The sequence below is a fragment of the Danio rerio genome, chromosome 14, assembly GCF_049306965.1.
Source record: "Danio rerio strain Tuebingen ecotype United States chromosome 14, GRCz12tu, whole genome shotgun sequence".
In the NCBI taxonomy this organism is placed as follows: domain Eukaryota; kingdom Metazoa; phylum Chordata; class Actinopteri; order Cypriniformes; family Danionidae; genus Danio; species Danio rerio.
The window spans coordinates 36,322,501-36,349,677 of NC_133189.1; the positions used below are offsets into that span (position 1 = coordinate 36,322,501).

At 35.2% G+C, this 27,177-nt stretch overlaps 2 protein-coding genes across 13 annotated transcripts in view; one reads left to right on the top strand and one right to left on the bottom strand.

Moving 5' to 3' along the window:
- The window catches only part of cd40lg (CD40 ligand), an 11,631-nt gene extending 10,744 nt beyond the window's left edge, over positions 1-887 (top strand). Inside the window, 2 exon segments of one of the 2 annotated variants that reach the window (NM_001144809.1) lie at positions 1-639; positions 684-887. The exon segment at positions 1-639 is cut by the window's left edge and continues 284 nt beyond it. In NM_001144809.1, the coding sequence (NP_001138281.1) occupies positions 1-99 (99 nt within the window). In that variant the 3' untranslated portion in view covers positions 100-639; positions 684-887. 2 annotated transcript variants of the gene reach the window in all.
- Positions 888-2,739: 1,852 nt separating this feature from the next.
- arhgef6 (Rac/Cdc42 guanine nucleotide exchange factor (GEF) 6) overlaps positions 2,740-27,177 on the bottom strand; it is a 58,089-nt gene continuing 33,651 nt past the window's right edge. Inside the window, exons 10-23 of one of the 11 annotated variants that reach the window (XR_012389810.1) lie at positions 25,321-25,459; positions 25,164-25,223; positions 22,569-22,715; positions 20,145-20,231; positions 19,947-20,028; positions 17,207-17,292; positions 16,919-17,098; positions 16,467-16,487; positions 9,669-9,762; positions 9,434-9,520; positions 9,235-9,334; positions 6,512-6,566; positions 4,732-6,420; positions 2,740-4,183 (exon numbers count right to left, since the gene is read on the bottom strand). Coding sequence is in view for 6 of the 11 variants with exons in the window: in XM_068213363.2 (XP_068069464.2) it covers positions 6,298-6,420; positions 6,512-6,566; positions 9,235-9,334; positions 9,422-9,520; positions 9,669-9,762; positions 16,919-17,292; positions 19,947-20,028; positions 20,145-20,231; positions 22,569-22,715; positions 25,164-25,223; positions 25,321-25,459 (1,360 nt within the window). In the remaining 5 variants the exon portion in view is untranslated. Of the gene's footprint in view, positions 6,421-6,511; positions 6,567-9,234; positions 9,335-9,421; positions 9,521-9,668; positions 9,763-16,466; positions 16,488-16,918; positions 17,293-19,946; positions 20,029-20,144; positions 20,232-22,568; positions 22,716-25,163; positions 25,224-25,320; positions 25,460-27,177 lie in introns of all 11 variants that reach the window. The other 10 variants (XR_012389809.1, XR_012389811.1, XR_012389813.1 and 7 more) reach the window with 10 other exon arrangements.

Consider the following 27,177-nt stretch of genomic DNA (forward strand, 5'->3'; position numbering starts at 1 on the left):
GTGTTTAGGCTGGAGAAAGACCAACAAGTCTATGTTACAGTAACAGACAGATCCCTGGTAAACAAGAAGTACTGCTGGTTTGGATTATTCAAGCTATAGTAATGAAGACTTTGGAAGTGAATCAGTCACAGGGGAGATGGATGATACTGATATTCAGGGAATTGATTGGATTGAGGCACTATAATGACATGGATAATTAAACAGTCATGTATATGTGACGTCCAGATGAGATCAAACCCAAAGAAAGTCACCACATGAAGCTCCTGTTCTCCTGCATGCCAAACCACAATACAAATTCTGGATTAATGAATATGGAAACGTCCTGGAATTTGCTTTCAATTATTTTGTTCATTGCAAATACAACCTAATAGGATTTCATGAATGTTTTTAATCCACTCAGTGGCAGTGTTTGTATCAAACTATTTATTGCTTGTTTGGATTTGCTTTAGCAGTTTGTTCTTTTTTATATAATGATAATAATAATAAACTATTGAACTGAAAATAAAAGGTATTTATTCAGGCAAATGCTTGACAATTATATTTTATTATAGATAATTAAATAATTTTTCTTTTTAAAACAGCAATGTAATGTATGTGTGTGTGTGCACAGAGAATTATATTAAACTGAAGAAAAATGATGCAGATAGATTGATAGATAGATAGATAGATAGATAGATAGATAGATAGATAGATAGATATACAGATAAATATTCTTATAACTGCTATAATTGCATGTATATGCATAGCTAAATACATATTTATTTTTAATATTTTATTTTAATAAGCTATCAGTGGTAGTGTTTGTATCAAACTATTTATTGCTTAATTGGACTTTTTACAGCTTGTTCTTTTTTACATAATGATAATAATAATAATAAATTATTGAACTGAAAATAAAGGTATTTATTCAGGCATATGCTTGACATAATTAAATTTGATTATAGCTTATAAATTCATTTTTCTTTTTAAAACAGCAATGTAATGTATGTGCGGGCATGCATGGAAAATTATAACAAACTGAAGCATGTAAATAGACGGACAGACAGATAGATGGATGAACAGATGGATGGACAGGTAGACAGACAGACAGACAGACAGACAAATAGATAGACAGACAGATTGATAGATAGATGGATGGATGGAAAGACAAATAGCATATATAAATGGATGGATAGATAGACGGTATATATCAGGGATCACCAAACTTGTTCCTGGAGGTCCGGTGTCCTGCAGATTTTAGCTCCAACCCTAATCAAACACACCTGAACAAGCTAATCAAGGTCTTACAGGGTATACTCGAAACACTCAGGCAGGTGTGTTGAGGCAAGTTGGAGCTAAACCCTGCAGGGCACCGGAGCTCCAGGGCCGAAATTGGTGACCCCTGGTATAAATAAACAGACAGATATATGGGCAGACAGACAGACACAGATAGATGGATAGATAGTTTATGGGTAGACGGATGGATGGATAGATAGTTAAATGTATAGACAGATAGATGGTACATATGGATGCAGTGGTGGATTTCACCAATAAGTGAGGTAAGCGGCTGCTAAGGGCCCTAGGAAATCAGGGGGCCTATAATAACTATCTAGAAGTATAAATTACATCTATCAACTATATGTAATGTTGTTTTCTATCATATTTTGTATGGTGCGAAACAAAATTATTAGATAATTTAATAATATTTTGTATCAAATAGAATGTAATATTATTATAATAATGTAATGTGATGTATTAATATTATGAATCTTATTGTTACATCTGTACAAATTCTAATAATAAATTCTAATAATGTCCTAATAATGAAGCAGCCCAGCGGTCAAATTTATATATTTAAAAAACATGTATCATTTTCAGTTGTGAATTCATTTCATGAAAACTAATCATTTAAAATGTAGATAATGCATTAAGATAAAATGTAGAAAAGAAGTTTGAGTGATTTAAAAAAAATAAAAGCTAAATAAATAAAAATGAAATAAAAGTAGCATTTTAGGACTGTTGGGCCTCATGGCTGGAATTGCTTAGGGCAGATATGGACAGATGGACGGATGGACAGCAAGATAGATATAGATAGATAAACAGACAGACAGACAGACAGACAGACAGACAGACAGACAGATAGATATTCTTATAATTGCTATAAATACATGCATATGTATACCTAAATACATATTTTTATATGTATATTTTTATTTTAATAATCAGTCTACCTATCCATCTACACAAACACAATGTATTATTATAATTGCTATAAATACATACACATTATTCTTAAAAGTTTTCATTTTTATAACCTGTCAATACAGTAAGCACCAAACAAGACACAAAACCAACTACTGGGTTAATTATTATCATCAACATTTCCAACATGTTCTGATCTGCACGTGTTAGTTGAGAGAGGGCATACTCTAAGCTCTTGGAAACTAATGTGTAGGTAGAGTTTGGAGAGAAAGAGCACCGATTCTGTTTTTAACTTCAATTTTTAAAAAGAAGACCACGAACCTGTCATACCACTGTGCCTATTTTACAGCATTCCATCCTCCTCCATGGAAACTGAGTTTTAAGTCGCATTTGTTTCATAGCCTTTGCTTACAGGAAGTCATCAGCCTACAGCGCTCAATCCAGCCTGCAGCTTCACGCCTGAATAAGTGAATAAAAACCCCCCATCACACTACGCACACAGACCTCCACACAAGCTGGAATTTCCTCCAATCCAAATAAAACCAAACATACAGCTAATTAACATGATGTTATTTTTATTAAAACAGTTCCTTATTGAAATGAGGACGAAACAAAAACAAGCACTAGGGAAGAAAACATATCACATATATATATATTTTAGCATTTATATTGCATAGATCAGCTCCGCAAAAAAATAAAAATCTTGCGCTCTGCAGACATGGGCACTTTTTAAAGAGAGGAAACTGACATGGACGTTCTTCAGCTCTCATTATGATCACGTGAAAGTGCTATTAATCATTTCCTGACAACATTTGGAGGACAAACTCGACTTTCTTTCATAGCCACCATTAGGAAATAGCACATCTCCATATTAAAACAATGCATATTTACATACTGCTCACTTCAATCTCAAGACCAGAGCAGAAATATCACATTTATCTCTGCTGATTTCCAGATTATAGACAGATCTGGAGTTTTTGTAACAACAACAAGAATACAATCAGGGTTAACACTTGAAAATAATATTTAAGGCTATGTGTAACACATGGCATGCAAGGTTAATTGCTGGAAAACAAACACGCACACAAACATGAAACAACTTTACACACAGTACCACAGTAACAGCATTACATCTGTGCACCTCGGAGCACATCTTATTGCCTAATCGGAAGAATATATTATACAGTATACTCCTTCCAAGAGAAAATCTGGCTCTTGAATGAACGCACAGCAATCGTAACCAAACAGTCATATATTGCATTGAAGTGCCACAGCAATGCTCCGGAAGTGACTGCTGGTGGATTTAAAAAGCAAAATAAAAAGCCTTCTCAGCTTTCTGCATGCATTTCTCTATCGCATAAAGATGGAGATCGTCTCTTCAATTCACAGCGATTGAAAGCATTAGTCACGGTTATGATCGGTAATAAAAGGTAAGGAAAGGCAACTTGTTACAGTCAATCTGGCAACTTCAAAAAGGTAAGCCGTACCACGCATTGCCACACATGACTATGGCAGACTGAGAATGATTGAAGAATGCATTGCACTGCACACCTCCAGGAGAGCAAAAACAAATCATTTAATTGGGTTACAACCGCATTTGTTTCTCATTATAATATTATATGATGAGTGATATCAGTGCCTGAAGTACCTTATGATTCCATGTACACCCTTTAAAAGGGCTCTTAGTACCAAATTTGCATTCATACTTGATCATTTTTGGTTTAAAATAAATACGAAGCAGTTTCAAGCCTCTGAAAAATGGAGGTTGGCATCTCCTCGTGTATTTTTGTTATATTATTATTTAAGAAAAAAGCATTTATAGGGTTCTTTCTGTCATAGCATCTATGATATACAAGTATATATATGATATACATACATTATATTATCAATCAATCGTATTAGTATAGCATTATAAACTTAACTTCTTCTAATAGCTATGTCCCTGATACACAAGTGATGATTATCAAAAGCATGTAAATGTAATTGTGGTGAGGGGGCGAGGCTGAGAGCCGTGGGAATGGAAAGAGGACAGTGCTTGAGTGAGAACGAGAAGCACCTGTGGCACACACTGACCTCAAGTTCCGCAGAGGAGCTCTGGATTATAAGAGCCAATGTAATGATGTTAAACAGCCTGTCGGGAAGGAGGAAGAGAACCGACGAAATTTAAATAATTTATTAAAGAGAAAAAAACATGCAGAGAGCAGCTCCTCATGGAGACTGCCGTTGAACTGAAAACAAACACAACGTAAATACGTCCAGGCCTGGTCCTCTCTCATCCTCCTCTGTCGTCACTCTTCCTCTTGTAATGCAGAGCTCCTCTGCGGGACTCAAGGCCAGTGTGTGCCACAGGTGCTTCTCTTTCTCACTCAAGTGCCGGCCTCATTCCATTCCCATAGCTCTCAGCCTCGCCCCCTCGCTGCTGTAATGTTTTAGAATGAAGTGACTGTCTGGGAAACAAGTTGTGAATATGTTGAATCTAAAGCTGAAGTACTGTTATGGGGTTTTATTTCCAAACCTACAGTGTTAATTTTGCAAAGAAAATATAAGGGCGAAAAATGTTTGCTGCCTATGCCTGGAAACAAACAGAAACTTGACAGCTCTGCTGCGCCAGTAATGTCCGTCCGTCCGTTCATTCATTTTCTTTTCAGCTTAGTACCTTTAATAATCTGGGGTCGCCACAGCAGAATCAACCGCCAAAGCGCGCATCAGATAGATGCTACGCTATCCCATGATGTACCGCGACAGATTTCATGAATGGGAGTGAAGCGATGCAACTGGCACTGGTAGGACACGTGATGATGACAAAATGGTGGATGTGCAGTAGTATGTCCGAGTTCAATTCATACTAATGACATTCATACTGTATAGGACGTACTTTTCTAACAGCTGAGTTGTACGTTTAAATTCAAATGCGGCACCTACTGAGTAGTTGACATTTTCAGACGCAATGATACAATTATTTGGTTTAGGCAATCCATCACTTTTGAGTTGGTTGGTAATTCACCTTTCTTTATCATAAATTTATATTAAAAGTTTTTGCAAATCTAAAATTTGAAATCCAAAATAATAAAATAAAATTTAGATTAAAAATAGATTAAAAATAAAAATAGATTCTGCATGCCAGGCTATTAGATCAACATGTCACTTTGTAAAGCAACATTTTACAAATGTAAAAACAGTGCTGTAGTCTGTCAGTGCATGTTTGGTTCATCCATACAGACTAAACACGTAATATGGATGTGAGTGGAGTCATTGTTTTTAAATAGTTTACGGTTGATAACAACGTTAAACTTGCACATTGAATTGCAAAACAAAAAAAAAAAGAAAGAATTGGGCTAAACTTTTTTTTAACTAAAACTAAATGTTTAGTCAAAAGCGGTTTCATGAAAACACACCGTGACAGGATAAAGCAATCGCAGTTCAAGATGGCAAGTAGGGCATCTCATATCTATATCAGGACCAAATCGCACACCTAAATCTTGTTCACTTGTGACCTAAAAGCTCTCACGCTACCGTTTTCACATTATAAAAGCAGAAACAGGACAATACTTATGGATACGGTGAAGTCTACGGTCATCTATTTACTTGTGCAATAGCGGCTTGAGTTGGAATGCTGTTCATGTCTTCAGATTCCTCTTGTCCATGACCAGTAACAGTCATAAAGTGAGGCAGATATTTGTTCAGTTCAAAAACAAGAAATCCCATCATCTTTTTTTATGTGATGTTTCTTGTTGGAGTGCTTGAGTGAACAAGAAAGAAAGTTGAAGGGTTGAGGACAGGACTCCACAAGAAGAAAAATCACCTAATACTTCCTAAATAAGCAGTTCACTTGGTCTTCGAGAACAGCTGCTGTTTTGTTCTGAAAACGCCACTTCACAGGAGCGTGAAAACAAACCGCACAGTGATATTCTTCCATATAGCCAGAATAAAAAGTCACAGATTTGATATTCTCATCGCATCTTGTCCTTAAAAAAAACCTTTGATGAGAAATGGCTGAAAACCCCCAACATGGAGACTTTTCAAAAGCAACGTTCAGTGTAATGTGATTGTTGCAAGGACACACAGTGACACAAAAAACGTACATGCAAATGGCGAGGGGAAAAAGGCGAGTGTTCTTTAGTGACCTCCTTCATCCCAGGAACAGTCGTTCTTTTGCTTGGCCAACTTTCTGACAACACGCTCCAGCTCCTTACGAGACTTCTGTTCCTCCTCCAGACACTGCTTCATCCATTTATTCTCCTACAAAATGTACAGCACCAGATGATCATGCTACTATCCTACTATCCTGGTTATAGTTTTGGCTGACAAAAATAATAATTCAAAATTTTACCTTTTTTAATTCATGGACTTCATCTTTCAAGGCATAAACGGCATCAACTAGACTTCTGCAAAACAGTACAATGCATTTTTTAGGTATGAACAACCAAGCAAATTAAACCAAAGGATAGTATATAATTTATCCTGTTTTTCTTTCGTTAATATTATTAAATACACATCAAAACCAAATGAAATATGTACAAAATCTATTTGCACAACAATGATAATGAAATAGTATTTAATATAACCCTTTAACTGTCAATAAGTATGTTTACATGGACACCAATAATACAGTATTAATACGATTAAGACAATACTCTGATTAAGAGTCAACCATGTAAACAGCCATTTTTTATTAATTTTATCTGATTAAGGTCATAATCAAAATAATCACAAATCAAACTAAAACATTTGAGTATGCCGATTTTAGAGGCATTATTGAAGTGCAATACAGAAATGTAAACATCTTAATCAAACTATAACTGTCATGCAGGATTTACGCCGCATTTTGCGACAGGATATATTATATACATATGGCTGTTTGACACTATTCTTTCATTAAAACAACACTCTTCCTCCATTTCATAGTTGCACCCAATATCTTGTTTGTTACAGGGGCATGCGTAAAATGCTCTTGAATGAACAAGTACTAAACAGCAGTTTAAGTTAACAAACTAAAAATGAAACTCTGGAAGAAATGTGGATAGTGTGGTGATGCAATGATGTTAATCGAATTATGTGTTATGACACGTAAAACAGGATCATGAAAGAAACATTTAAAAAGCAACTGTATTATTAAAAAGTTGTTTTTTTTTTAAAAAAGTTGTCTTATTCAGATTAAGGCAAATATTTATATTACTGATGTCCATGTAAATGTAGTCATTGTGACATCATTAGCAGTTTTCCATATGTTATTTTTAATACAGAACTCAGTCTTTGCTTAGTGGTGTCAGAAAACTTCAAAGAGACAAATGTTTTTTCTTAGACTGATTAAATTGTGGGTAAATAGGATAATTTAATACAATAATGAATATATAATTAAAATACTAATTATAACAAAAAAATGAACACTAAATAGATTTTATTTAAGCATAGTTAAACAAAAATGATTTAATAATGTAGCAATAAACTAGCAAAAACATATGCATATATTGTTTCTGGTTTAGCTTTTGGCTAATTGAAGATGTAATAAACACAGGGATCTTTTTTAAAGACAAAAGTTTAAATAATTGATCAAGTGACAAAATGGTATAAAAATGAGCCAGTTGTTGCTAATTAAAATATTTATATTTTTTTGTCAAATCATCCTATCAGGGCATCCTCAGTGAAAGCAAACATAAAAGTCTGTTATGAATAGAAATTTTCCTTGATCCTGCACTATTTCTAGGAAAATATCAACAATTTTGTTATAATTTTCATTAAAAATTGTATTAACAAGTAACAAATCATGTCACTTACAGTGTAAATATGATGTCAATTATCTGATACCTTTAATAGTTTACAAAACAATAATAAAATGTTTCATAAATCTGGCACTGAAAATTGATAATGTAGTAAAAATACTACAAAAATCAATGCTCATTCCTGCACATGTGAATTCTGATTAGATATAATCCATAGATATACTGTATAAACTAGATATCGAATACGGACCCTGAGCATGCATCAATACCGCCATTACATTGTACAGTGCTCCCAGGATTAAAGTCAATCAACAACACATAGTCAAGACTAAAATTAATCTGAAGATGCTGGTCTTTTGCACTGTGTAACTTTTGTGGGTGTAGTACAGAACAAACAAAGAAAACAAAACATGAAGACACTACATTTCATAGGTAAGATTTTGTTTTTTAAGTTTTTGTTTATGAACTTTTGTGCTCAACAAGTAACGTTATTGATGATAATACAGTCACTTACTACACTGATCATAAGGCAAAGTAGCACCAACTCGCACTAAAGGCTAGGCTTATGATAGTTTTGTTTAATAAAATCAGCAAACAATGCAAATGAAATATGATAACAAGATGCTGATGCCAGAAACTTTTAATTAAACTTTTATTATTGTCGGCTAAGTGAAGTAACAGCTAGTTTTGAAGAAACTTATATGGGTGCCTCATAACATAACAGTGCCTGCGCCTCAATGTGCAAACTGTCCACTGTAAATGATTGAATATTACAAATGTTATATACCATTTAGATCAGAAAGTCTAATAATGTCTTTATCAGAAAGAAATTTGGTCTGGATATGCACATTGGAACTCATGGATATAACGTTCATAATTTGGAATCATTCACAAATGAATCGCTCCCTCTGTTAGAATTAGAAGTGAAAGCGGGAGAGTGGGTGTGTTTCAGGAAATAAATTGGATCAAATTTAACAGGGAGGGAGGATAATACATTTTCATGCACACAAACATACACTCTTTGTTGGCAATGCCTGTGCGATCACTTATTCTTCGATGTAGAAAAGTGATGTCAAATTATAAATTTCATAATTTAAAAAAACATTTGCATACTGACCACTGGAAAAAACTCCTGATCATAGATATAAGTATAAATGTTTACATATCTATGCCTCCAGATGGCCAGTCCTTCGTTACACCTTGGTCCCACATTAATTTCAAAGGAGCGCTACACTGTACTAAAACGGCGGCTCTATTGATGCACTCCTTCCAATAGACAACAGCAGGGTAAGCAACATCTTATGTAAGTATATATGGAAATAGTTGGACATACTTCTCCTCAATGGTGGTCTGGCCATTGCTCTTGATATCCTCCACAATAATCTTCTCTTCTTCTGGAAGCAGGACCTGCGGGACGCACTCTTTACGAACAGCTGCGTGAGCAAATCAGTTTTTTTTTTAGCAAATTAATGCTATTGAATATTCAGTTACTTATACAACGCATATGACAATTACAGTACAGAACATAAAACCTGTGGTGGACTGGTGGAGACTGGCTCCTGTGCAGTAGGCCTCAATCACTTTGAGTATCTGGGCGTCCTCTTCTAGAGCTGCCGTACCTGCGAGACAAACAAACAATACATCATTGCTATTTGTTTGCAGATGCTAAAAGACAAGTTGGCAATGCCGCTTGTTGTTTTGATTAGGAAAAAAATCAAAAATTAATTCAAATGAAGCAGATTTGTCTTTTTTATTGACTGAACCTACTTTTTCTAAGCAGGAACTCGTCGTCTGATGGCTTTCTCTCGGTTTTTCTCTTGGGGAGGAACTTCTTAATGGGTCTGGGGCTTTTACTAGAGTCCTGAGGAAACAGTGTGGTGTTAATGAAGTAACGGCGTCTGCTAAGCATTGAATAAAAAAAACCACAACACTGCAGCGAGCAGACTTTCATTCACGCTCAAATCCCGAGCGAGGATGCTAAGAAATGAAGAGCAATAAATGCTGGCTTACATAAGTTATGACACCATTTAGGATAATTTAGCAGCAAATTATCAGGGTCTCATGAATGAAAACAATTTGCAGCAAAGAGACCCTTGTCTGTTTGGGAATTAATTATTACAGACTGAGTCATTTGTTGACTTTGTTACACCCACGTTTTTCTTTCAGTGCTAACACCACCTAATGTGGAATCTTCCGGATTGAAAACTTCATTAGATCAAGTTATTTTAACCAACTGCACTATACTGTTTTACAGATTAATTTAGGGTTTAACATTTTACATCTGCTATGGCTGAAGTCAGCTTTAATGCATTTTGAGTTAACCACCTTAGTGACATTTGATTTTCTTGATGATCATTTACCGTCACTGACAACAAATCAGTTTAGTCATAGTTTTAGCAAAACTTCATTTACGGCTAAAGGGATAGTTCATCCCAAAATAAAATTTACTCATCATTTACTCACCCTCAAGTGGTTCCACAAATGTTTGAGTATCTTTTTTATGCTGAACACAACAGAAGATTTTCTGAAGAAAGCTGGAAACCTGGAAACATTGACTTCCATAGTATAAAAAATACAATGGATGTCGATGTTTTTCAGTTTCCAAAATATAATGGTTCAAAAGCTACAGTAAAAATCCATAACCTGGATAACAATAAGTTTCTTTGATTATTTAATAATAACATAATTTAATATGGATAATAATCATAAATTGCATGACACTTCATTATTTATGCCTTTTGTTGACATTACTGCAGCTTTTTTTAGTTTTTTCTCATCAGTTATGTATATTAGGGTTGTGTCATGTCTAATGTTGATTATTGATGATTAAGTTGATTTTATGCGTGTTATCATCATGGTGTTTAGTAGTTGTGTGAATGACACTGAGCACATTAGTGTGTTTCTATGCTCCAGGGAAAAGTTCATTTATACAGTTGGTGACAGTTTAAAAGGGCCATTACTGCCGCTAGTGGCACTGCCGCAGCACTAAAAGATTAAGAACGTGTTTTTAGGAATAACCACAGTTTGCGACTATGCCACCAGGGGGCACAAAGAGAACAAACAGAAATATAGAGTAGCTGTAAATACCCTGCTAACTTGTAAATGAAGATGAAATAACAAAAAAAGCATTACAATTCCTTCATTAATCATTAAACATTTGTTAAACTTTATTATTATTGTAAACTTGCTTAGTGAAATGAGGATTCATTTTGGAAAGTAAAATGAAAAAAATAGGCCTAAAAGACAACTAAAATGAAAATACAAAAATACATACATACACAAATAAGTGGGCCTAAATAAATAATACAATCAGTGTTCTAGCCTAAATACAGAGACATGTACAGTGTTTGTTATTTTAAAGTGATGGTACTAAGACAGCTAATAAATAGGCTTTTTCATTTACGTTTTCATTTACATTTTACTATCTCATTTTATGTCTTAAGTATTGTACATAAATAATAAATGAATAATTAAAAAGGCCTAAATAATTATTTGTTTCAAGACATTACCAGCAAAACACTGAGAAATGGTCCGGCGCATGGTTAAATGGGTTCTTAAGTTAAATGCTACTTCATCAAAAGCATAAAAATAAATTGACCAACTGATAATAAAAAATAATTTTTTCCACAGGACGTAAATTTAAGTCCCGCATGTTTATTTTTAATAGTTTAGTTTTAGTTTAGTGGTAACATCTGTATGAGCTTTGTTTCTTTATAAGAGTCTCATCATGGTTGTGTTGTTGTCTGTGTAACAAAGGTTTGATGTAGAGTGTTAGTACTTAAAAACACTGGTGTATAATACTATAATTAATGATACTGTAGTTTACTGTACCATTAAGAAAAATATATTATAGTTTCTACCTTATTTTTATTGGTAAATTTATGGCAAACACATATAGTTTTTTTATGTAATACATATACAGCTTTCTTTAGAATATCCTCTTTTGTATTTAAAAGTAAAAAAAGATCAAACAGTTTTGGAACCAGCGAAGAAAAAGTAAATGACAGAATTGTAGTTTTTAGGTGAACAGTTGCTTCAAGGTTGTAAAATTCAATTATCATTCCTAATGTTTCAGTTTATGTTTAATTTGTGATGTGTCACTGAAAGTAAATAACTAATGAATTAATAACGTATGTATTACTCATCCATAGAAATAAAGTAAAAATTTGACATCATTAGATGCTGTGCTAACATAACTAAAGGGGTGGTCCACTGTGATATCATATTTTAAATACAGCTGTGTGAACATAAACAACAACTCTGAATGTAATACGCTCAAAGTTTGATGCAAAGGGAGACATTGGTTTTTACAGAGTTAGCTTAGCAAAGCCGACAACGAATAAAGTTTGGGGACTACAAAAAGATACATCCGGGTTAGTGAGATCACAAACGCTCCAGGTTACATGCATTCAGCATTCGCATAAACCCCGCGCAGTGAAGGGGCGTGGCCAGAGTCACTGTAATGTTATAGCAGACAAAGCTAAAATGCCGTCCAAATGCCACAGAACTTCTTCTGTTTCTGTTATTGGGGTTCCAAAGGACACAGCACAAAGAGACAAGTGCTTACAGTTTAATTTTAATTATGTTCCAGAGAATTATAAAAAAATATATAGGACTAGCATTTGACAAAGAACAGATTCCAGAATCTCCCCCAGTTCGGTGCTGGATTCGGCTAAAAATATCTCAAATAAGGAGCCGCTCCAACCATAATAGAGTAATATTACATGAGTAATTTGCGAGTAACAACCTGTAAGTAATTTTTTTTTGTTAAAAATTATCTATAACATGCACAGTTTCTAGCAGTAACAAAATGTTGTAGCAATGACGTAAACAACAGAAAATGCGGTTTTAACTTAGCTACAAATTCATATTTATCCATCAAACTGCTGTAAACACCCAGTCTTCAGACTTTCTTCTCTCTATGCGGACGCTTTCCCTTCATTCTACATCACAAATAAAGAACTCGCAATAGATATGTGAACATTTCATTTTACTTACAGATGCTTATTCTGAATATATGTGAAAGACACTTGTCAAGATTTCATTTTAGAGAGCAGGCATGAGGTTGAGCTGTGTTGTGTCCTCTGTGTTATTTTCTGTCTGATTCAGGCTTAAACTGATACGGCTATCAGCTACTCTGTCTGACAGTGTTTACACAGCAGAGGCACAGCGCATAATATTGACGCTTTTTCTGGTGACGTGGAGCCAATCAGCGAATCACAGCACATTATGTTAGATGACCAACCAGAGCCTCTTGAGGACGGGCCTTTCAGAGGAACTAGGAAATATGACAGTCGTTTTCATGTTAGCCGAGTAGCTGTATATAATCAAAGTAAGATATATGAAACAATTACTTGATTTTTTTTTTACAAATGAAGCATGAGCACACATTGCTTTGCATCTCATAAACACAATCAAGCCTTAAAAATACACTCTGGATCACCCCTTTAAAACCAATAAGAAAGCTTTTAGCTAAAAAAGTTTGATTTATTTGTATAGCAGTTCTGAACTGTAAGTGACATTTCAGTTCACGTTTAACAGTTCACATGTGACCTCAAACTGAAAGTAATTACCGAGAATAAGCACACAAATAGCACAAAAATATCTATTCCTAGGGAGTTACTCATTCACAAAATGAAAGTGTAAGGTTATTAGAATCAATATGAACAAAAGTGAAAGTAGCAAATATTAGCAAACAGATGCGCATGATGCATCCAGACGTTTGTTATGAAGAAATATCAACAAAGTGCTTAGAGCTCGACTAACTCTCTAAAGACAAATATTTAGCATAGAAAACAACACCTAACAGCAGGTTTTTGAAAATACCTCTATGTTCAAGTTTGAAAAGGAAACTGCCATTATGGTAAATGTGACCCTCAAAGTTCCCGGACACAAAGCAAAGACACATACAGTGCAGTTGGAAAATAATAATACTTATGGTGACATAAGCAGAGGCTTTATACAGCGCCCTAACTTGACATTATGAGTCATTGTGCCATTGTCTGAGCAACCATGTCAGATTCTGATTCTATTGCTCATCTAAATTTAGCTTACCGGTAGACAACATAAATTCAGGGTTACAAATCACTCAAGAAATGACGTCATTCCCTTAACAAAGTGGATTTCACTTGTTTATTGTACAGGTATAAAGATTATTATCTAACTTCTGCCAAAACACCCCCTGGACCTGTTGCTAAGAAGGCTTTTCATTGACTTGACTTTGAAAAAAAGAGGGAAAAAACATGGGGCTTAAGTCCATATTTATAGACATGGTTAAATTGATGTTTTCTAACCCTTAATCCCTTCAGAATTACTGGAGATAGTCTACAAGACAATTCGCTCTCCCTGTTGTTTGCTTTCTCCCTGGAGCATCGCTGTAGGTTATTAGACTATCAACCAAATATAGAACCAATTTAAAGGTGCTGTTATGTTTTTCCAATATGAAACAATCTCTCCCTAGCGCTTCAACTCTTCTATCTATATATTTAGTAACAATTTCCGCATTATATGATTATATGAGTGGCACATTTTCAACAGCTCTGTGATCAAATGCCTGAAATGTTCAGAGCTGGATTGAACTCCTGACATATTACTGCTTGATAGAGGTTTCAATCATTATGGGAGCAAAAATAAATAAATAAACAAATAAAAGAATTAATATACTAATAAAAACAGCTACATTTAATATTTGTAACTAAATTCTGAAATAATAATTTAAAAAAACTTCAACGCTAATTTACTTAGTGTTTTTTTATCAAAGTGTTTTTTGAGTCATACAACTGTTCAGAACATCCATACTAAATCTGCTTAAATCAACTAAAAGGGAAGTAAAAGTGAAGTACGTCACATGACTTGCATTTTTACACACACGTAGTTGATTCTATGTTAATCCATTAAATCAGAAACAGGTGCTTCTCTTTGTATGTTTGTCCAGTGAGTACAGTTTAGTAAGGGGTGATGCCGAAGATGTTTTTTTCTATATTCATATTTCTCTTTACTTATTTAGAGGAGTCGGAGGGTTTAGTTTAATTTGTTATTTTCTTTCATTTGACACCGCTTGTTTAGCTTCTCTGAATCAGGTTTGTTTCAGTTGATTTGTTTGATTGTTTTTCATTTATTGTACACAGTTGTAAATATGCTTTGGGTGATTAAAATTTTTTTTTTCCTTCACCTTTACTGTAAATAAAGCAAACCACTTTTTGTTAAGTCCATTGTCTGTGTTGATCCATAGCAGCTAACGTCTCAGGGGAATTTTTAAAATATTGAGTTGTCTTAATTGTTTGTTTAGCCCTTTTCATCCTCCGGGCGACATGGGGCGTAACAAACAGCAACCCATCTGATTCAATGCTTGCATTTATTTCAAATAGATTACTGGTTGATTTAGGGACTGCAACAAATGAAACTCCATTAACTAGACACTGATTTGAAGCTTTTGGGATATTGCAGCCTGCAAGGAGCCAATTTAAGATTCACCATTAAAAAAATAAAAATTCCTTTTCTTTTTTTATTGGTAAAAGTTAATGTAGAATATTTAATGTTTTTTATATTGCCCATCTTCCAGTGCTTTTGCTGCATGGTACAGTATTTTGTCTTGTGGTACATCTGTCTTTAGAATCTGTGGCCTTGATTTTGTGTTCATAGCTGAATACTGAGTAAACATTATTTTACCCAAGCATTGACATAATTTACAGAAAGGTCTTCTGAAACATTTAAAGAGCAATGTATTTAATTTGCTTTTTACGCATATGAAGTTATTTGATTTGATGCAGAGAACAAAAATGTTATCTCCAATCCACACCAACACGACTTTTAAGACTGTGCTTTAGTAATAATAAAGTACATCTTCAAAAAGTCTTTTAGTATCTGATCAATCACCTTGTTGGCTCTTCTCACCAATCAGAGCAACTGAAACATAGAGTAGCAACAAACGGAAAGCATGTTTCTGAGAGCCTCTTACCACGCTTGTCAAGCGAAAGCAGCATGAAATGAGTAAAAAGCTGCTTCAGAATAACTGTTCTTGATTTTTGAAAGAGCTGGACAGTGTATATTAATTGAACACTTCAGGCCTCAGCAGCTTTTGATTTCTAGTGTCTCATCATTTATTAAATTAGAAATAAAACAAAAGTTGTACATTGACTTCTAAAGGTAATTTCATGCAATTAATTTAATCAAATTCATATTTTTCCTATAATGTATGCACATGCGTGACTTATTCAGAAGTTCTACCAAGAGTTTATTTCATGCAGGAAAAGGGTTGGTGGGTTTTGCAGACATATCGATGTATGAAGTTTGAGAAGCAGGATGTTTCAGTAGATGATGTTGCATGGGAACTCCCTTCCTCCTAATGAATAGATAGCAACATAGCAAAGTTCTCAAACGCAACTTAAGCAAAGATCATCGAAGACAGAGGAGGATGAGATTACAAGTCAAACAAAAAGACACAGGAAATGCCTTATCACAGAATGAAACAGAAAAGCTTGGATTAAACGTGTAACACCAGTGCTAGCCAAGCACACGGACACACACACACGCACACACACAAAAACTCACATAATCTACGCTTACCTTCAGGATATAAGACATCCTCTAAAGAAGCAGAAAATGGAGAGAGAATGAAGATGTGTATGAGAATAAAAGAAGAGCCTGACAGAAATATGATGGACAGATCAGTGAAAGGTGAACATTAATTCAGATCATTTCGAAAAACTGAAGATTTTACATGCGTTTCTTAAGTAGAAGAGCACCATTAACACCCGTTCTAATACAATCAGAGTTGTATGAGTGGGATTTGGGTAGAAGTAGTTGATATGCAACTCAAAAACCATCAAACATTCCACTTTTCTGTGAGATAACACCTCCACCGCAATGTGTGGTGAAAAACAAGAAGGCGGCTACCAGCTTTAACACTCACAATCAGTTCACTGTGGTTCGGTTTCCTGTTAGGACCACCAAGAACGCACAGAGGTAAATTACGCTCCCACTCAACATGTCATATGACTGTTTTCCAGAAAGCGTACCTCTTTATAGCCGAGAGCGGCGGAGGGCTTCAGGGGCGGCGCGGGTCTCAGGCAGCTTAAAGACCAGGGCTTGGTGATTTTAGGTGGTTCGAGAGGTCCTCGGTTAACCGCAGTCGTACCGAAACCGTGCAAGTGGTGGGAAGACGTGCCAGGCATGGTTAAAGGTTTAACATCAACACTCTGTAAAATACACAAGAACATGACGTTTGACTTACTGTTCAACTGGATAGAGGTGAAAGCTGCAAAAAACGCTATTACCTTCAGCACTGTTTCAAATGGACTTCCTACCTTTATGTAAGGATGAAGATGTTCTAACCAATCCTGTTGCTCCTGTAAGCTACTGCAGAACACCATGGTCCGATCTATTGAGCCACCTAAAAAAAAAAATAGTCAGCAAATAAGGAAGAGACAAGACTGAAGTACTTTAAACTGTTTAAGCAAGATTTGTTAGAAAATTTTCAGTCCTAAAAAAGCAACTGAAAAGTGATGGGTTTTTGAAAATGCTTTTCCATGCAGTGTGTAACAGCCAGTGGCGTAGCGGACGGGCCCGCGAAAATCCGGCAACCGCAATAATCAAACTCTTGAAAACAACTGTGGTCGGAACCAAAGTTCACAGGTCTGTATTCTCTGAACTCCTCTCAAGCGGTGGACTACTTCATTCTAATTGTTTGGCGCCGAACCGCGTCAAGCTCGGTCATAGCTCATACCATAAAGTTGACTTGATTTCTCCTCAGTTTGTGAAGGCTTCCCTGCGTTGTCGCTCCACCCCGCCCCCTTTCCCGCTCCTTAGTTTGTGATTGCTTCTCAGTTTGTGATCGCTCCTCAGTTTGTGAAGGCTTCCCCGCGTTGTCGCTCCACCCCCACCTCCCCAACTGGGGGCCCCGTCAGTGATCCCTGCAGGGGGGCCTCCACATTACTAAGTGAATGAAAACATCCAGCTGAGGTTTAAATCTGAAAGTGCACAGTATGAAATATTGATTCTTTAAGGAAATAGTCAACTATTAGTCAACTAATAGTCGAATAAATGAATTGTGTTGGGTCCCAATCTTTTGCTTGAACGTGTCGACGTCGACATGGTATGACCAAATATGAAATGCGGATCCTGTAAAATGCACTTTTTCCTTCAGACACTAGCAGAGAGTGGGGGATCACGAGACTGATCATGACATGAAGATGTTGATCACATATGGAGATTCTGCTGCAGGGAATAAAGGGTTAAAGCTTATTTTTACAACAATACCACAGTATAGCCAACCGTGTGCCGTGTTTGTTCCTTTCATTTTTCAGATTTTTGATACAATAACCTACGCTGCAATGTGTACTGACACATAAATTAACCCTGAAGCACTTTTTGCTTGATTCTGGATTTATGAACATTTTGGAACTTACTCATATTCAGTAATATTGTTTGCAAAAAAATATTCTTTATTATGTCACATAAAACACAAAAAAGTCAGTATTTTCACGCTGCACTTATATGGACAAGTCAGGCTCTAAACCATCAAAAATGAAAAACCCTTATAATGTCATATGCAACATTGCACCTTTTTTGCTTATAGATAAAATATGTAAACAAGTGCGTGAGTATTTCTCAGCATTTACACTTACTTTTATAGTATTGAAGTTCATATTGTTGGAAGTTCCTGATAATATTTCTGAGACACTATGAATAGCAGCTATGCTAATTATTTTGTTTATTCTCTTTTCCACCTGGGGATACTTATCCTGAGGCTTTTAAAGATTATGCAGTGCCATTGATGTGATCCATGACCTGTGAAGAAATAATGCCAAGGTATCCATAATCCTGGACCAGGCCGTATCCTGAGCTAATGCTGTGGCGGTCACGGAGGAGTGGAGAGCATGAGACTGATTTCTGAAAGACCCAGTGACAGACCAGTCTTCACCTTGATCCCGTGGGTCAGCTGTATACTCGCCGATGACCTCCAGCCTCCAGCACCTTGACTGCAGCTCTGCACAAGTAGTTTGGCAAGAGGGGAAATGGTCTTACCCCACTGAGCCTGTTCCTTTTAAGGTTTTTTCCTTCACCTTCGTCAATTGGTCAAGTTTGTTCCTCGCCACTGGCTTTCTTGGTTTGGGACTTGTGGAGCTGCACATTGATGGATTTGCTCTTCAGTGTTTGGACTTGATGAAAATTAAACCACACTGAACTGAACTAAACTGAACTTCAACTCTGAAAACTGGACTAACACAGTTTCAATATACTAGAACTTCTATGTTAAGCTGCTTTGACACAATCAACACTGCAAATGCACTATATAAATATACATGAATTGAATTGAGTTTGTTGAATATTGTATTGTAATTGTATTTGTGAAATCAAAGTAGTTTCATTGAGTACAATGATTTTTCAGTACTCACATAACACCTTCACTAGACTCAGAATCGAAGCTTAATTTGTACCGGAACACGCTGGATCTGGCACCTCATTTTACTGATCCCCATCCTCAAACGCCCTGCTCCCCCATCCGCTGTTTACTTTCACTTTCTTCCGCGACTCCGCAAGCCTCTTTTGTCCGCGACAACCCCCCCTGCTCTTCACTTTTGTCCATGACACCCCTCCGGTATACACCCCACCCCACGGATCCTAGGGTATCATGCCAGATCAGTTACCCCGATCTGTTCCGGGACCTCTCAATTCACAAATTAAGCACTGCTCGGAATGTATGATCATACTGGGTATTAGATATCATGGGCTTTTAAATCATTTTTAAAAATTCCTGTCTGGAAATTGGCAGATGTATTTTTTATGAACTGTAATGAAACACCTGCAAGAAAATTCTGTTTGTGTTGAACAGGTTTGGACAGAAACAAAGGTTAGAAAAAAACAATACCATTTTCAACTTTAGGTGAAATACTCCTTCAATAAACCGCATGCTGTCTATTTGTCATTTTAAATTCTGCTGCTAGTTTGTAGAGCAGCAGGCAGCACTAACTATAAAAAGCAACATTAATGACAGTTGAATTCTGTGACACCCCACTAAAAGTGTTTACATGGACTGAAACAAACCTGTGATCTCAAAGGCATAATGGCCGGTCTCTGCATCCTCTGGCTGTTTGGTTACAGAGGTTCCTGTCAGCGGCAAACGTCCCTGAGATGAGAAGAAAAACATGAATAAAAGCTCTGCGCTTCAGCCTTCTTCACAAATAACAGATGCTGATTGATTTAAAAACAAAAGAGAGGGAGAGAGAGGAAAAAATAACTCACCTGATAAATGAAACCACTCATTCTTGGGCTGGCAGACAGCATGATTATCACATTAGGAAACAGCATGAAGTATCTCTCTTCTTTTTCCTTGGGAAAAAAAAAGAAAGAAATGTATGTAATTTTACAATTCAATACTTCTGCACAAATGAGGTAAATTGCCACTACATTACACACTGTTCATGGTACGGATGCAGGTGTACTGCCTTACAGCAAACAAACACAAACATCAAATGGGTCAAAGACGCAACATCCTATTCTGTTGTCTGTATTAAATTTAAAATGCAATTCTTTTCACACACATAAAACATATTAAACATATGCATAACCAAAGTGTTACAATATTTTAAACAGCTTTTGTGCAGTATATACACAATATGGCAATATAAAAACAATAACAATATACAATATCAAAATTCGGGTACAATAATGTTCGATCCTAACAAAAAACCCCAGATATTTTCAACAGTAATTATTAAAATAACTTTAGGTTAATAACACTAAGTTTTATTTTCTTAAGAGGGATGATAATTCCTAAAATAAAATTCCTTTATCTTGATATATAGGAAGTCACTGTGGTAAAAAAAAAAAAATCTATTAAGTTTCAGAACTTTCTTGTTACTCTAAAACAGCTTATATTGAAGCCAGTCTGCCAAAAACATCAGTGTTGTGGAATGTGTCACTTTATTATTTAATAGTGTGGCTAAATTTTACCATCAACAAAGGTCAAATAAACATCACCGCATCTTCACAGCCAAAGACTATAGAATACACAAGACATGTCACTCATATATGTTACAAATATATAAGATATATATATATAAAAATAATATAACACACACACACACACACACACACACACACACACACACACATATATATATGTTTTAAATGGGGTAAAGTATAACGGTCAATATGGCGAATGAAGCCCTGCCTACTAGTACAAGAGCCAAATATCAATCGATATACACTGATGTTTCTCCGGGGGAGAAGTTCGGACCAGACATGTGCTTTTATGACAGTTTTGTGGTCAATAAACACACTGGAATCTCAGCGAATACTTGCTTCACAGACATAAGAAATAGATCTACATAAAGCTTGAAATTTGAACTTTTAAATGAACCAACTACAATTAAAAACAAACTGTCAAATGCACATCACATGACAGCAACTACTCAAACGCTTACAAACTTGTAAACAAAGAGTCGCTGTCATTTCTGGAGGAGATTCGCCATCAAGACCAAGTTGTGAATTACTTCAGAAGAGCAGCGCGATCTGACTTGAGCATTATACAGGGGAGGATAATGTGCAACACGGCCATAAATGAGGTTGGTGCCGTAATCTCGTTCCTTTTGAGTGCGCATGTGCATTAGCTTGCAACCTGGAAAAATGCAGATTTGTTTGATTTGCACGTAACTTATGAGACAGTTGTTGCTTAATTTTATAGGTGATTACAGATATGTAATGTAATTGAAAGCTTGGCTAACAGTTTTGGAGAATTTGATGTTTCCCCATTCAGAAAGAATGCCTGAACCATACTGCCGGAGGTGTGTTTCAAGGACGGACGTAAAGTGAAATGACTTTCCTTAAAGGGACTTTGGCTCCGCCCACCAATTTATGCATACAGTAGTTAAATATTGATGAGATGAATAAAACATCAGACACATCAATAACATTTAGTGTCAGTCTTTTGTATATCATAGTAAAAATGTTAGTTTTTTTGTTCAGAAATACACGTACATCTTTTTTGGGATTAAAAAAAAAAACATTTTCCGTCTTTGACCCCTCTACATTTCACATGACTGTGGAGTAGCACACACTTCAATTGTTTTTGCTACACTGACTACTTATGATCAACAAATATCATACCTTACTTCTAGCAAACCAAGAAAAGGAGACACCAAGAAAAGAAAAACAAAGGGAATACATTGAATAAAGGCAAACCACTCTGAAACATTTCAGTAAGTACATTACAACAAACATCCTACTGTTTTTCCTTCAGCCTATTAGTGGTTTCAGATCAGTTCAACATAACAGTTTCCATTAACCAGATAACCAGATTAGTAGGGGGCTTAAATGTGAAGCCTTCACTAACCACAGATGCAGCAGATAGCAGGGGGATTTGAGCTGTTAACACTTACACATTTTCCATTTATTAGCAAACACAAATCGCACAAATCAAAATACAAGACAAAATACAAGACAAGGTTGTGTTTGTTACATTAAAAAAAATGGTGATTGCACAAAATGCTTAATGATCATATTAGTCTCATTCTTAACAAAACAGCCACCCACGTCATCATTTATTTTCAACATTGATTCAACATCTAACCAGCATTTTGCACAAAATAAAATGCGCTATAACCACGCAGCTGTGAAAGCAACAGGTCGGGCTTATATGCAACGCTGTCAGTCTCTGTTTCTCACCTCATTTGCGCTGCTCTGCATGTGGATTTGTGACATGTAGATCACCTGACCCAGTGACTTCATACTGTCGCCCTCCCAGCCTCGCACAGGTTCGGACAAAATCTGCAACTCCAGGTTCTTTCTTTTTCGCAGGTCTTGACACTGAGTCTGAAACAAACAAGCACAACACAGCAATTATTGGCACGCATTTCATTTGATAATGCGAGTTTCCTTATGAGTCAGGAAATAACAAATGGCTAATAGTAATGAAAGTGTTGAAAATAAGTGGAATTGGTTCTGATTAACACCAAAGATAAAATGTGCTAGCATCTTTGAGTACAAGAAACTGAGGTATAAAACATAAACGTTCATAATTTCAAGGAAAAAATACTTAGTTTATATTGTTTTTAAAAAAACTACAAAATATTACAGCAAAAAGTACTTTTCAAGTTAAATACAGTTTTTTTGTGTCACATGATCCGACAGAAATATTACTATCAGTACAATATTTAGTGAAAATTATAATTAATTTTACTTTTCAAGCCTGTTTCACACCGCAGGCAGGAGCAGCGTATGTTTTTTTTTTTTTTTGGCGTCCATGTTAACAGATTAGACTAGAGCTTTAATACTGCACACAGAAGCAGCGTATCAGTTAGTGCTATCACGATTTTTTTGGTGCTAGGTCCATTTTTGCCACGCTCAAATAAAGTGATTGATAATGACCAAAAACACATTAAATAAAAGGTAGTATTCATTCCCAATAAATCTACTGATAATATCCACAGATTTTTATATATTCAATTAAATAAACCTAAACGATTAAAAACGGCAACAAATATTTATTGGGACTGAACTACAAAACTAAAAACTATTATAGTATTAGCATTTGATCAAGTATAAATATCACTATATCTATATTGTATAAATATTATTATTACTATAGGCCTACAATCAAAAACTCCTGACAATCAAAAACAAAATAACATGATAACACAGGCTATTGTTTTATGACCAAGTGCACCTTAAAATACATGAATGACACTTCTCAAAGCCACCAAAGCAACCAGTTTTTTTAGATCTACATATAATTTGTAAAATAAAGATTTGTAGTCTAAGGAAACGTCATAGGAGGAAGTTGCTGCAGGCCTTGGTGCAGATGTAAAAAGTAAAATAAAAAAATAAAAAAGTATATTTATATATAGATAGGTATATATTTATACCTTTATATATATATAGATGGAATAGACAGAGATAGATTGATTTGTGCAACAGCTGCCGATGCCCTCCATACACGCTGCGCACGCACTGCTCACACTTGCGGTGTAAAACAGGCATCAGTTGATCAATTAAAATCTTTTGTAGGATCATAAATGTCTCTCCCTGGCATTTTTGATCAATTTAATGTGTCCTTGATGGATAAAAGCTTTATTTATTTTTTTTATCTGTTTTGTACTTTAAAAAGGCAGGGCAAGTTTATTTATTTATATAGCACACTTCATACACAATGGTAATTTCAAGTGCTTTACATAAAAACAAGAATAAAAAGACAAGTATAAGAAATAAAAACAGCGAAGAATAAAAATGATAAAAAATACGGATGGTTTCAACAAAAATACAAAATGATAGAATGATTTTCCACATTAAAAATTAGAAATTAAATTTTCATTTAAAACGTGCAAATTTTACATTGACGTGGCTTATTTTCTTTCCTTTCCATAAAACAAAGCTTTAACTATTGCACAGTATTACTATTAATCATATTTTTATTCAAATGAATGCAACCTTGCTGAACAAAAAAGACATTTAGACTGGTAGTGTTAAAATATTCTGTATCAGAATACTAAATGCAATTAATAATTATTACTAAAAAAACATACTACAGACCTCATATTTTGGAATGGTAGTGCATGCATAATATCTTGAACCTGTTTTTAGTGTTGCTTTTTCCGATAAGCATTCATCTATTGACATCAAAGCTTAACTTGGTTAAAAACTGAACACAATATACACTAACAAGTAAAAAAAAGGTCACTCCAGAGTAGGTGGTCATTTTTCCACAAAGCACTTTGTTCCCGTTCCTAAATGATGCTTTCTTACCAAAGCGACTTACAATAAAGTACACACATCATCTCTTAGGCAATTAGGTAACTGAGAAAACATAGGTAAAGGGGGAAGACCAAATCTACAAGACAACTCCACAATTGACACCTAAACCGAGAACGCGGGACTCTCCCTTACCTGTCAGAAAAAAACTAAACTAACATACGAAACTGTTCCACAGAACACATAAGTGAAGAAATTACCTACTACTGTGTTGTTCAATGCGGAGACGTGAGACGGGCCATTATCTAAGGAATGACTCATCTTTCCTCAGACATTTTTTTTACCTTAGAGACACTCTCGCAAACCTTAACCTTTACATTTCATGTAACAGCAAAATCTTCTCCATCCTGAACCTGCAGTGTGGTTTAGACATGATGGTTCAAGAGAATTAAGCAGAAAAAAAGACTTTTTGGCACCATTACAGGAAACATTGGTCAAAAAAAAAAAAGTGAAAAATCACACACTAGTTAGAAGAAGCTTCAGGTGCCAAACAAGAAGCAAGATTTGACGTACCACAAGATTTTTAAAAGCTGCTGTTGCTTTCAGAATGTCGCTGTAATCTGGATGAGCTTCCTGCAAGCACAAAAAAGGAAAAATTGCGCTTTTAATGAATTACTTTTTTTTATAGTAATTTTTATGGTTGTCAATGCCATTATTAGCTTGCAATTACCTCGACGTGTCGTTCTAGTTCCTGCAGGAGTGTGGGATATTTGTCGAGTCTCATAAAGGGTTTGCTCAGGCTAGTGGTGAGGGTCAGGATACCTGGAGCACTGGCACCTTGGCTCTCCATGAACTTGTCCAGCTCCTCACTGTTCATGAAAAAAAAAATTGGAAATTGATTTGTTGTGATTTTATTTACAATTACATTCTGCCTGTTTCTTTTAGTAATTGCTGAATCTGTTTTAATGACTGACTAATAATTGATTATTTTTTTTTATTTTTTTGCAACAGTTATGGAAATACCAACATCTTGCTTTAAAGTTTGGAGGTTAACTTTTGTCTAAGAATTAGAATTTTAAATGATTTCAGTTTTATCTAATGCATGGGTTCCCAAACTTTTCAGCTTGCGACCCCCAAAATACCAATTCAAGTGACTTGCAAGTCGGAGCACTCGCTCTGTTCCCCAGGGCTCTGCTTTTCTAAATTGAACCAAAACAAACGATTACAATTGGCCTAAGATTAGCAATGAAAATTTGGGACATTGCAATCTGCAGAACCTGGGATTTAAAAAAAAGTTATTTATTAAAATAGATTTATTAAAATAGTTTTTTTTATTTAATAAGAGAAAGAATATATGCCAAAAATAAAAAGGAATAGTAATTTTGCAGGTTCATGCATTGTAAAAAATGAAGACCCAACAGTTGATTTGAAAAATGTAATTGAAATAATAACAAATAAATTAATTAAGCCCTTGTTGAATTTGGCCATATTTTAATGAACATTAGGTTTAAACAACCCAGTGTGCTTTGCTTTTATCCAGTAATAAACTACAACATTTTAGCTATTCGTCAGCAAAAAAATATTTAAACATTTAGATAAAATATAACTCAGCATTACTATGATCACGTATCCTTAATTCTAATAAAAAATGGCAAGACATAAAATAAGGATTTCATTGTCATATTTAAATAAATGTTTCTGTTACACTGAATGACAGTATATCATTTTGCCCAAGTTTTGATCTATTTTAACAAGTTGTGAAAAAGAATGTGTGAAAAGTAAAACTTTACTTGCATTCACTAAACTTCATTAGCTCACGTTTGTAAATTCTATTTGATGATGAAGACAAAATCAGACATCTTTAACTCATGTATACTGACCTCTATATAATGCAAAGTCTTTCAATTAGACTTAAAATATATCACAAATTAAATCACTGACAAAAAACAAACAAACATTTTAACCATTTTCAATCAATGCATACTCATATAAACAAGCAGCAGAAAGTGACATGAGCGAGTGTTGGAGATCCTGAAGTGATAAACTAAAACTATATAGACTAAAGATGAATCATCTGAATGCTTGCCTCGAGTACACCATCAAACAATGGAAAAAAGCTGCAACAATGCTGCACAGTGATCTGCAATTGAGCAAACACAATCAGAAGTGTCTGTTCTGCCTCCATCAGCATAACCACAGCTATAGATATCCTGTCGAGTTTCGTGCTGTTTCCTGTGCTTGAGGCCTGCCTGCCTTTTCACTCTCTCCTTCTGTCGTGGAGCATTAAGAGGTGGAAGGAGAAAACTGACAGAAACCCTGGTGTAATTCATCATACAGGAAGTGTGTAAATTGTGGCTCAGGCATTTCGGAATACTTGAAGTTTACAAGTACAAGCCAAAAAAAGAAAAAAAAAAAAGAAAAAGAATGGAAACAGGGCAGTAGGTTTGTAGGTAAGAGCAAAAGGGAACGTATGTTTGTTTGTTTAGTCACTAGACTCGCTTGCTTGTTTAGGGAGAATGAAAGCTTAGTAGTGACACCTGGTGGTTCATCTTTATACTTCAGAACAACAGGTGACAGGTTTTTGGCA